The following is a 12033-nucleotide window of genomic DNA, read 5'->3' on the forward strand; positions in this document are numbered from 1 at the left end:
AATGCAGCCTTTGAACTTCTGTGGCTTTCCTTGCCACTCAGGAGAAATAACCAAGTAGTTTTATGGTCAGTTCGATGTGGTCCGGGAATGAGAGAAGGCCCACCAAACCTGCCTGGGGTGTTCATTTGTCATTCTTTGAAGAGTTTTCTTGAACTCAGCTCCCTCGGTGCCCACTTTCTGATGCCAGCAAGTGTAGTGTAACATGAAGGAGATAATGTCCAGTTTGTTATGATGAGGGTGAGTCTGAGTGTGACAAGGTGAATGTCTCTCATTCTGCAGATGTTGCAGAAAGGTTCTGGTCCAGGAGCAGGATTAGCCTGACTCCCAGACTTCTAGGCCTGCTGACCTGGCCTGGGCTTTAGTAAATGTTTCATGAGGAAAGTCACCCACTGCATTTACAGAGTAATTTCAGGCATGTATATGGACCACAAAAATGCATTTATTCTTTAAGCAAAAACTGAGTTGTCTGGCATTATTAGTGCTAGTGAATCTCTGTGGAGTACAAAGCAAGGGCAGATTCTCCAAGATGCAATGTGGTGAGAGGAATCCACAGGAAAAGAGGAATTGGAGTTTGTGGGGTGGTGTTTGGATCCCCCTAGACTCCTGATTCTCTGAAGTTGGCACACCATTTATTTGACTGGCCCTCACGTTATTCACAGCAACTTAATCGGTTTGCAGCAGGCCGGATTGCTCAGGATCCTGTCAGAATTCATGTCATGTCAGAAGATCACCGGCCAATGGTGAACCTGTCACTGACAAGTGGGCACCATGGCAGAGATGGCATTTCTGGGTTCTTCACTGAATGAATGCTGCTGTATGGAGGGGTGGATGGCATCTGGAAATGAAAAGTATTGACAACAAGGGAAAATGAAAAATACAACCTGGGCGCTTTGGATACAGTATTTTTAATGGTACATCTTTTCTCCTTTTCCTCCTGCTGTTCCCTGTCCTTTCTTTCCTTTTGTATTGTTTCTTCCCTCCTCCTTCTCCTCCCCTCTTCCCCGCTCCTGTTCCTCCTGCTCTTCCTTCTCTACTCTAGATACAGAGAGAGAGATCCATGCAGCCCCCCACGTGAGTGAGAAATTAATCCAGCTCTTCCGGAACAAGAGCGACTTCACGTTTTTGGCCACTGTACAGCAAAAGCCGTCTACTTCAGGAGTGATACTGTCCATTCGCGAACTGGAACACAGGTGAGAAGACTCTACCCTTTTTGAAAATCTGCTTAGAACGAATGGAACACACAGAATGTCTTGGAATTTAGAGGTTGTAGCTCTGACAGAACATTTAGCAGCTGAGGCCCTGTTTCTGTCGAACATATCATCAATACATTTACTTTGCAGTGGGAGTGTGCTTTGGACCAGGCGGCTCTCCTGTTTGCTCTCCACTCCTGAGAAAGTCTCCCTTACCCATCTTCTATCTGCTGGTAGGCCTGGTCATATAAAGCCACATTGTGTCCATCATATTTAGGTTATCAGACAAGTTCATTTTACTAAGGATTTATCATGTAGATTGTGCTTGACACTGGAATTATTAAAGTGAATAATGCAGAATTTTTGTTCTAAGGATCACAGAAGCTAGTAGGGTAGATGGACAGATACATAGCAAAGTGTTATAGATGCAATGCTAATAATTTGTGTTTAAGAAATAAAGGTAATAGTGGTTAATCCTAGTAAGGGTTGTGGGAAGCCATGAAAGGCTTCAGGAAGGTTGAAGGGAAAAAGTGAGTAGATATTTCACAGGCTGAGTGGGAAGGAGTGAAAGAGTGGAAGAACAGCATCCTAGAGACAGGGAGGTGGGTAAAAACAGTGGGACCTAACACTGGAGCGCTGATAAGTGCCAGGCATTGAAGTAACATTTTACACTGAACTCATTAACCACTTAAATATTGTAACTCATTGTAAGTGAAATACTGTAGGTGTTTTTGGGGATGTGAATTAATTTGAGGCTTTTTAAATTTTCTTAATGCTCTGGACTGGTTTAAATATAAAGGTAATGCCTCTTTTATAAATGTTTCTGATAGAATTAGCATAAATATATTATGGGCTAATTTGATTTTGGGGAGGCTGGAAAATCTTTTATTATTGAAAGTGTTCATTTTTCTGTTTCTTTTATGTTGTTATTCTATTTAATTAATTTTGAACTGTTCTTTGGATCAACTTATATTTTGCCAAATCATATATTCCATTAGGTTTGCATTTTTGAGGCAAAGAGTCAGACATTATGCTGTTTTACTTAATAACATTTTTATACTCGTGGTTATATTTTTTTAAACTTGTAATGTGAAATATATGTATTTTCTTTTTTTTTTGGCTAGGCTTATCATGGGATTGTATAATCTATTGTTTTTTTTTCTTTAATGAAACAATTCTTAGTTTTATTGATCAAGGTTACTGTTTCTCATTTTAAATTTATTGATTTCTGTTTTTTACCTCTTCAATCATCTTGTTGATATTTTTACTAGCTTCTTGAATGTTTGTTTTCAGTATTATTTTGTTCACTGAATGCTTTATATTTTCTTGCGAGTATTGCTTTGAATACAGCCCATTAATATTGCTATGTTTCATTTTATGTACATTCTTATAATTTTAAATTTCAGTTTGATATCCCTTTGATCCAAGTTAGGGAATTTAAAAAACATTTGAGTGATTAAATTAAAAATACTTAATGGATTACTTCTGGTTTTATTTATAGACATCAAAATGTGCTTGTAAGCCTCCTAGACTTTTGAGTTTGCGGAACATTTTATTTTGAAATGGAGTTCTTGCTGAAATGGTGGTCCTGTAACATGCTCAATAGTTTAACCTCAGGGACATATGCAAAAAGACTGGGTAGTGTTCGTGTGTGTAGATACAGATACAACTTTGCATGCAGTACTTTTCAGTTATGTCAGTTGGCTTCTATGCATATGTACTTTACTTGAATTGTGGTGTTCTGAGAGAGGCAGACTAATAGTTTCTACCGTGATAAGAACCTTGTTGTATTCTCCTCGGGCATGTGAAGGAACCAGGCGGGCCCGGATACGTCATGCATTAGCTGTATCACCTTTCACTGGCCAGGACAGGGAATCTGGCCTGGTGGTGGGTAATAGATGAGGGACCATGAACATTGCAGGAGCTAGGCAGTTTTGGGATATTTCCTTTTCAGTCTGTGCCCAAATACATAAGAGTAGCATGGATAAGAGACTTGATCACAAAGGCTTTTTTTTCTCCCAAGTAAGTACTCTTGGACCCATAGTATGTACTCAATAAATAAATATCGAATGTATAGGTGATTCATTTTTCTCCATCTCTGGTTAGGACTGCTCAGAAATTCATGACCACTTTCAAAGGTTCACGTGGAATGGGTTGTCTCAGGCACAGGTGTGGCCCTGGAAACACTACAGTGGACACTGCGCAGGCCAGTGCAAAGGGCAAAGGTGTGGATATCTGGAGACTGAAATAAATAATACTTTGAGATTTTTGTGAGGATTAAAAGTATTTGCAAAACACCTAGTATAATTCTTGGCACAGAGTGGGAACACAATAAAAGAAGCCATTTTAGTTTAAATTGAAATAAAAAAAAGCCATGGTGGTGGCCGTGGTGGTGGCCTAGGTAGTGATGGTGACACTGACATTTGATGTTGACATTTGGGGCTGAGGGAGAACAGGATGCTGAGGACTGGCCAGATAAGCAGCAGTCACTTTCCCTAGTTCAGTGGTTGAAGAGAAATGGTATATGAGGGGGGACCTGAAAAAAACCCAGAATTATCTTTTGGAGGTCAGGGTCTTATAGTACAGGCTTACCCCACTAGGCGAGTGTTCTAGGAACCCATCTGTATCAGTGTACCAGCTGGTGTTGGTGAGAGGCTGTGTTTGGCTTCGGTGAAAGTTTTTTTTGAAGACTCTAATGCATTTGCCCGTTTCATGATGGGTGATTTATGAACACACCTGCCCACACCAGGCTGAGTGTTCAGCAGTTTTTGACCAAAAACGGCATGACCCCATGTGCCCCACCCTCCTTATTCACCTGATCTTGTTCAGAATGACTTTTTTTTTATTTCCCTGGATGATAAAAGTCCTCAAAGGGAGTGGTTTCACTGATGTGGAAGAGGTGAAACAAAAAATGGCAGGAGCACTACAAAGCATTAAAATTGATGAGCTCAAGAACTGTTTTGAGCAGTGGAAAAATATGTCTTGGTAGGTGTATTGCATCAAATGGAGAGTACTTTGAAGGTGACTGAAGCTTAAGCATGTAAGAATAAATACACAATTTTATAAATAAATTCCAGGGTTATTTTGGGTCCCCCCATATATAACCAAGATTTCATGGTGGCATTCAATCCCGACAGTTCCTCTTTGCCGATGAGCACAGTGGGGACAGTGCTCAGGATCCCAGCTGTTTGTGCACCACCGAGAGTGAACATCCGGCTGCCTTTCCCAAAGCTGCCATCCAGAAAAACTGCACTTACAGTTTCGGAAATCATTATTTCCAGTTTCTGCTGGGCTTCCAGCTGTTCTCAGACAGGGCCATTATTGAATTAATGGCACAAGAGTTCCTTCAGTGGCCGTGGCAAGTTCCCTTCTGGGCAAAGGCAGACATCTCATACTCGGTGGGGGCCCAGCAGCCAGAGGTGTGTCAGCAGAGAATCTAGGCTTCCTTAAACCAGAGTGCACTTCTCAGCACTGCAGTACCTGCACACTTCCTACTGAGGAACTGAGCTGACTGAGTTTCCATGGATATCTTAAGTAAATAGATGAATGAAATGAAAAACTTAAGTATAAAGACGATCGAAAAACATACCTAGAGGTAGTAATTAAAGTAGGCTCTTATGTAATGGAATGGGCACCCCTATTCTAATCTATGTTTCTAATTTGATGGATTTTTGTTTTTACTGTATCAGTAGAGCACATTGGAGGAGCAACAAAGGTGAATCTGTCTTGCTGAACTATCTTAATGACATTGAAGATTTAATGTTTATTTTTTGTAATTCAAGTGCGCTAATATAGGGCTTTGTTAAAATGCAAAGCTTAATTAACATAGATTATATCCAATTGAACATTCTGCCAGTATATGCAACTTCATAAGATATAATGGAAAATCTTGAATTTTCAATTTTATTCCTACATGACAGATAAAATTAAATCCACGCATAAGATAGGAAGCTGAAATCTAGACACTCAACAAACATCATTTCCCCTCTTGTGGCTTATTTTGGTATTTCTTACTTCTTCCCCCAAATCCTCAGGAGTGAAAAAAGTAGATTTGCTGACCTTCTGACCCAGTTGAAATGGTAATTAGGTTTTTCACAACAAAAAGTTGTTACAGACAATCCAACATAATGGGTTGTCGTGATGAAATACATTTGGTAACTGCAGGTTTACCTTTCTAATTATGGATTGCTTAAATTTATGTATAAATAATTTGGTACTGTCAGATAATGCATTGAAGAATATCATAATGGGTAGGTGGTGACGTGAGGGAGGAAATTCCAGAAGAGTTTTACGTGGTTTGATAAAGCCAACCCAAGAAAGAACTTTTTTCTTGGGTGACTAACAGTAAGGAGACTGACTTTGGGTGGTAAACACACAGTGCAATATACAGGTGATGTATCATAGAATTATACACTTGGAACCTATATAATTGTATAACCAATGGCACCCCAATCAATTTAATTTTAAAAGACAGTACATTTCCAGAAATTGACTCTCTTACAAACATTTTGAAGTTTCATTCCTTTCTTGAGGAGATGTTGTATAAGCTTATATAGTTTTAAAAGTAGATGTTTTCTATTGTTAAATTGCTTACATTTAGGAAGGAAGGGAGTGAAGTTGAAATTGGAATCTTGTCCTAATGCAGATCTATTTTTGCTGCTTTCAAAGTATACACATGGTCCCCACATTCTAAACATAAATGGAGAGGCTTCAGATATAGAAGTATGCGCTGATTAGCCTGGAGCTGCCTTATCAATATTCAGGAAACAGCCATGAAATCCTACCCAAGGTCATGTGTGGTGGTAGATGCTGGGTGATAATTGTAAAGCAAGAGGTGCTAGAGAAACACCACCACGTATGGCTGGTGTCATGCTAGGAGGAATACAGGGAGCACAGAGCAGGGACCTAGCCTTGTCCAAAGAAACTGAAAGTCCTTCCACTGAGAAGTATGCTTATTAGGCAAAGGGGAGTAAGTAGAAGTGAACCAGGAGAAGATGAATGGGAGAGGGCTCTGGATGCATGCACCATGAGTGAGGGGACGAGAGATGGAGATCATAGTGCACTGAAAGAGCTGAAGGAAAATGCCATGTTGTTGGAGGGAGGGGAGTACCTAGGTAGAGAATAAGGGGCAAGGTTTGGCAAGAAGTGAACCTGGAGGATCAGGTAAGAGGCCAGATTATGAATGGCTTTATCATCGATGCACTGGGGGTTAGCCTTTATTCCAAGGGCAATTGGGAGCCATGAAAGATGTGAATGAAGGTGTGGTCTGATTAGATTTGTGGTTTAGAAGATCACACTGGCTGCTTAGCAGAGAATGGTGTGGAGAGCACAGCATTGGAGCCAGAGGACTAATTGGGAGGTTGCTGCCGCTGACTGGAACCTAGACTCTAGTTCAGAGATGAGTCCTGGACTAGGCCAGATAGTGGTGGTACAGATGGGGAGCAGATGGTTGAGAGGTAATTAGGAGATGGAGTGAGCTGATTGTAGTTCTGTTTGGCATGTTTGAGGGTGGAGAGAGAGGAGTCGGGGTGATGCTCAGGGTTCTGGACAGGCTGCGGGGTGGTGCTGCTCCCCGAAAGCAGAATGGGGTGTTCTGTGCTGCAAAGTGCAGTTCCTTGAATTTACTTTGTTCAAGGTTCTAGTTGAATAAATGAACCAAAATAGAGAGCAACTGAAAAGGGTCGTAAAGGATGGGAAGTACTCGCTGGTGAATGGGACCTCTTACTTTTGGATGGAGGCTTCTTCCTGAAGAAGGAAATGCCTAGCAGCTGAGAATGTGCATTGTCTACAGATGCTTCCAAACACCAGGAGACAGGACACCTGGGATGTGAGTTTCCCTCACTTTCCTCTTTCTGCCCAGCAGAGTGCAGACATAGCAGTGTACATAAGAAAGTTATTTCCAGACAGAAATGGAAGGATCTCATGTCAAGAAAATGAGGTTTTTTTTTCAGGGACACACTAAATAACATTTAAATCTTCATCAGAAGTGAAGCTGTTCAGGTGACTTTTGACCTTAACTGAAGACGAGAAGTATCATGGCAGTAGAGTGTAATGTTTTGGGCAAGTTGCTCATGCTTGTATATATGCATGTAAGATTTTGGATTGCCTAATGTTTTAGAAATGGAAAGATAGCAAATGTAGCCATTAGCCTTTACTTTCTAGTAAAAAAGTAAAATCTCATTAATATTTCACAATTTCATTAATATTTATTCATAAAATCATTTAAGTTCAGTGGAATTCTTCTAGAGAATTAAAAAAAAACCCCTGTCTTCTTTGACTTTCTTTGAAATTAGTAGTGGTGAGAGACCAGCATACATGGGCAATGTTTGGTTCTGGAGAGAGAAATGTGGAGAGATGAGCCTCGTTACTGATGAATGCTAGATTTACCCCCCGACTTGTTGGGTGCTAGGTAGAAGGCACCCTGGACTGTCAGTCCATGGGTGAGGGTGGTACAGTGTTGGGATGCTGGGCTGGAGTCAGCAGCCATGGGCTCCAGTGTCTGCTCTGTCAGTGAATACCCAGGAGGCCATGGCCACACCCCTCCCTGTTCCTCAGTTTACTTATTTGTTAAGTTGAAATTCCTTCATTTTAATGTACTAATCGGTGTTGGACACTAACCTTTTGGTAGGCACATTGGTGGATTGTGCAGAGTGAAGAGGACACGCAAGGGACCCATCCTCAGGCAGCTAGCTTTCAAGTGGGGCGAATCAAAGGATGCATATGGGTACAATTAAACCAAATGATAAATGTCATGCAGGGAAATAAAGCAGGGACAAGTGGAGAAGATAGGCCAGAGAGGGAGGGACACTTGAACTGGGTCTAAGAAAGAGCCAGCTATGAGGACATCAGAAAGATGAGTGTCCAGGTAGAGGAGAAACTAAGCAGGACCCAGGCTGGTGGGCTCAGGGGATAGATTGAGGGATGGTACACATGGAGCTTTGCAAGTTGAAGGCTTGGAGAGCAGTGGTTCAAGGTGAGATGCCGACAGTCATCGCTGCCTTGACAATTTTACCTTGTGAGAGAGTGCTTCCTAAGTGACAGCATGTGATATTTACATAGGCTTTATCCTTTCAGGTTCAAAATCACCTACTGAGCCCCAACTATGTGCAAGGAAGCTCATCCATCCATCAGCATTGTTACTTGGAAATCAAAATAATTTCTTAATTTGTGAAACTACAGCAATTACATAAATGAACAAATAAACTCAACTGTTTTTCTTTTTAAAATGCCTAGATTCACATCCCCACTTTTCATCAATGGAGTTGGTTGCCAGTAATCATACCATGGTAGGAGTGATTTGACAGTTCACCATGTGAAGCATTACCATTTCATCTGGAGACACCAGAACCAGGTTCTTCTAGCCAGTAATAGCCTTCCTTGAGTGGTGGAAGGCCTTACCCCCAAGGAGACAGGCATGACACAGAGGTGGAGAAGTATGTAGAGTGGGACTGAGATGCTGTGGACAGGGGCTTGTGGGTGGGGTGCAGCCTGCAGGGCAGGAACTGCAGAGATTTGAGGGGTTGATGCTGGTGGGCTGCTGAGGGAAGGAGGCCTTGCAGGATTTGTTAATGAGCATGGCCTTTGTGTTGTCAGATAAAGGTTGAAATTGTAGGCCTATACTTGGCTTGCAGAAGTTTTATTTGGCTCACATTGAAATGGTCACCACGGTATTTTTCAACTAAACATTTTAAATCATGAATTAGTTGCCAACATTTAAATAGGGTAATCTGGCCTAAAAATCAGCTTTCCAGCCTGTCTTTTACATGGGTATAAGAATTTCACTTTTCTCCTAATTGAATAATAATAATAATAATAAAATAATAATAATAACAACAACAACAACAACCCCAGCAACCAATGCATGGCTTCACAGCGATAAGGAGACAGCTGGGAGAGCTAGTGGCAATCTGCAGAATGCATGTCCTTGGGAACATAGAATAAATGATCTCTTTCTGGATGTTGTATATTCAGTGTCTTGAGTTTGTCTTGATTCAAACCAGCAAGTGTTGGGAATGCTCTGTTGCTGTTTCCAGCGTTCAGGACATGACTGTGCACTTTTTAAAAGAGCAAATGAATTAATTTGGTCCTGTTTGACTTGTCAGCACTGTTCATAGAAGAATATTGGGCTGGACGTGGGAGCTGTTGGTCTGGCTGCCCTTATTTGGTGACAGTTTTCAGACTGAATTTGCCCTTCTCCTGACACGCGAAGTGGGAGGCACAATTGACTGCTACCTAGAATGTGTCAGATACTTGACATCATTACCTTATTTTATCCCCATCACAACCAAGGTTAGATAGGTGTTGTTTTTCTGTGTTTGAGATCAGGACGCTGCTGCCGTTGAGGGTGAGTAATTTATCCAAGGTTATGCAGGTAGGAAATGGCAGAGCCAGAGTACAAAGCCCAAGTCTGAAGCATTTGAAATATGACCCGGAAGGGTGCTTAAGGGTTTTGACCCAAATCCTTATTTTTACATCTTGTTTTCACCCTCTGGTAAGGTTCATGTGAGCGATTGCAGTTTCGCTGAGTTGGACGTGTAGAAATTGATGTAATTCCAGTCCGACTCAGGGCACATGTCACTGGCTGGCATGGGAGCGCCCCCAGTAGGTTCCAGGGACCACTGGGCTTGCACAACAGTTTTGTAGAACAAGAGGTATGAGATGAAATACACTAGAGAAAGATGCCATACTTTCTTGGAGAATCACAATTAATATTAGCATATTAAAGGCTCTTTAAAATCATGTAATAAGGTGCCAGGCACTGTGTTAAGCACTACAGAAGCATTGTTGCATCGAATCCTTACAAATGATGAAGGAGGTTCAATTATTATTCCCATTTCATGAGTGAGGAAACAAGCATAGAGTGTTGGTTGCTTTGTCAGGGGTCAGACAACTAGTGAAATGATGGACAGCGGGTTCCTCAGCACACTGTCTTAGCCAACACATTGTTAAACTTGCTTACCATAACATTTCCCAAACTTACATTTATCATGCTGTGCTTTGGAGAGCATTATTCAAAATCATTTGTTTGAATTAGCATTCTAACAAATAGTGGAAACTGTGCATACAGCATTGATTCAAGGCTACCTGGGCTGTTTGTCTAGAAAGAAGTAGTTTGGTGTATCTTGGAACCTTGAACATGGTGGGATGGGTGAGGGCGCCAGGGAACCATCAGTAAGAGGCCATGCGAAACTTGATGGGGTGAACCAAGTTCAAGTGTCTCCTTAGTAACTGGTGCTCGTTCTTTGCCTTTCTGTGGTGGGCAGTGCCTGATGAAAAGGCAGTTGTCTGAATGCTCCAAAGGGGTCCAGCGCCCAGCCAGGTTTTGGTGGTGCACTGAGGGCAGTGCCTGCCATCCTCTCCACCTGGCAGGGCTCAGAGGTGGGGACATGGTGCTGGGCAACTGTGGTATCTGCTTATGAATTGTCAGATGAAACTTTGTAGATTGACGAAAAGTTTCAGATGGAGGTAAGATGAATTGTTCCTGAGCTGTCTCGTAGATGAAAAACACAACTCGCCAGCTTCGCTGTTGTCATATTCCCTTAAGCCAGAGTGGATCCCAGAAATGGGCGAGTGGCTGGTAAAATTCAGACACTTTACATTTGAGGAAAGCCATGAAAATTTATAAGAATCTTTTCCCACTTCTTTTTGCAAAAGCTATGAAATATGGTCAGTGTACCAACTGCATGGGTTTGAAATAACTTCCCTTTTCATCTTTCAGAGTCCCCGGGGGACTCCCAGAGTTAGTGACTAGGGCTCTGTGGTGCCTCAGCCATGAGGAGAATAGTCCCCTGGGTCCCCTGAGCTCTGTCCGGGATGACTGTGCAGGAGGGTCTGTGGTGGGTGTTATTAGAGGGTGAGATGAGGTTTTCAATTCACACTGTAGTGGCCATGGAACTTGAACCCTGTGACGGTATATTCAATGCCATTTCAATGACCCAGAAATTCTGGCTACAGAAATTTTGAGCAGGCTTTTTTAGTCATCACTCTTGGTGCTCTGTTGTGTTTGGAAGACTAAACAAACTAATTGCTGATATCCGTGCTTGGAGAACAGTGCTGTTTGTGAATAAAGCCTGAGGTAAGGTGGCTGCAGGCACACACAGAACTTAGGAGGCAGGCCCTTTCCTGAGAAAGATCGGTGGAAGGCTGTCAGTGCTGCGTGCCCAGATGCGACTGTGGCCGGTTCAGTGACTTCTGTCAGTTGTGCGCTCTCCTTTGCTTCTCTGAAGAGTTACTAAACACCTTTCATAAACCAAGTGCTCTGTTAGTTGGCAGGGAGGTGGAGATGAGCCTTTGGGTAGAAGATCCGTCACCAAATACAACACACCTGGAAAGAGTTATAGAAGGGGCGAGTCACATCCGGCTGCCTGTTTGCTCAGCACCCTTCGATTACTTCCCCACGGATTCAGTATACAACCCCAACGCTTCACTGGGCTGCAAGTCTCTCTGTGATCCTGCCCCTGCCTGCACCTTTGATCTCATCTCCTGCCCTTCCTTCATTGTCACTCAGCTTGGCCATGGTGGCCTCCCTGGTGTTTCACATACTTGTCCAGCTCCCTCTTGCCTCTGTCCCAAGGCTTTTGTGCTCATGTCTGTCATCTAAAGACACCCTTTTCCTGCAGGATTCACTCTTTGCTGTGTTCAGAGATCCTTTCACGTGTTTACATCTTAATAGAAAAGCTTCCCTGACAGCTCGGTCTAAAATAGCGCCCTTCCCCTGCTCCTGCCATGCGCTGGCCCCATCAGCCTGCTTTATGTTTTTAAACTTGATCATCATCTTATACAATATATATTTTATTGTTTTCCCCTCTTCCATTATATAAGCAACTCAGGAGCAGAAACTCTG

At 42.3% G+C, this 12033-nt stretch overlaps 1 protein-coding gene across 2 annotated transcripts in view; it reads left to right on the plus strand.

The window, feature by feature from the left end:
- Nucleotides 1-12033, plus strand: part of NELL1 (neural EGFL like 1) — a 727165-nt gene that overhangs the window by 69365 nt on the left and 645767 nt on the right. For both annotated transcript variants that reach the window (XM_045825346.1, XM_045825347.1), the window contains exon 3: nt 1040-1190. In XM_045825346.1, coding sequence (XP_045681302.1) covers nt 1040-1190 — 151 coding nt within the window. The remainder of the gene's footprint in view (nt 1-1039; nt 1191-12033) is intronic.

The sequence above is a fragment of the Phyllostomus hastatus genome, unplaced genomic scaffold (assembly GCF_019186645.2).
Source record: "Phyllostomus hastatus isolate PE091 unplaced genomic scaffold, TTU_PhHast_1.1 phas_scaffold_585, whole genome shotgun sequence".
Lineage (NCBI taxonomy): Eukaryota > Metazoa > Chordata > Mammalia > Chiroptera > Phyllostomidae > Phyllostomus > Phyllostomus hastatus.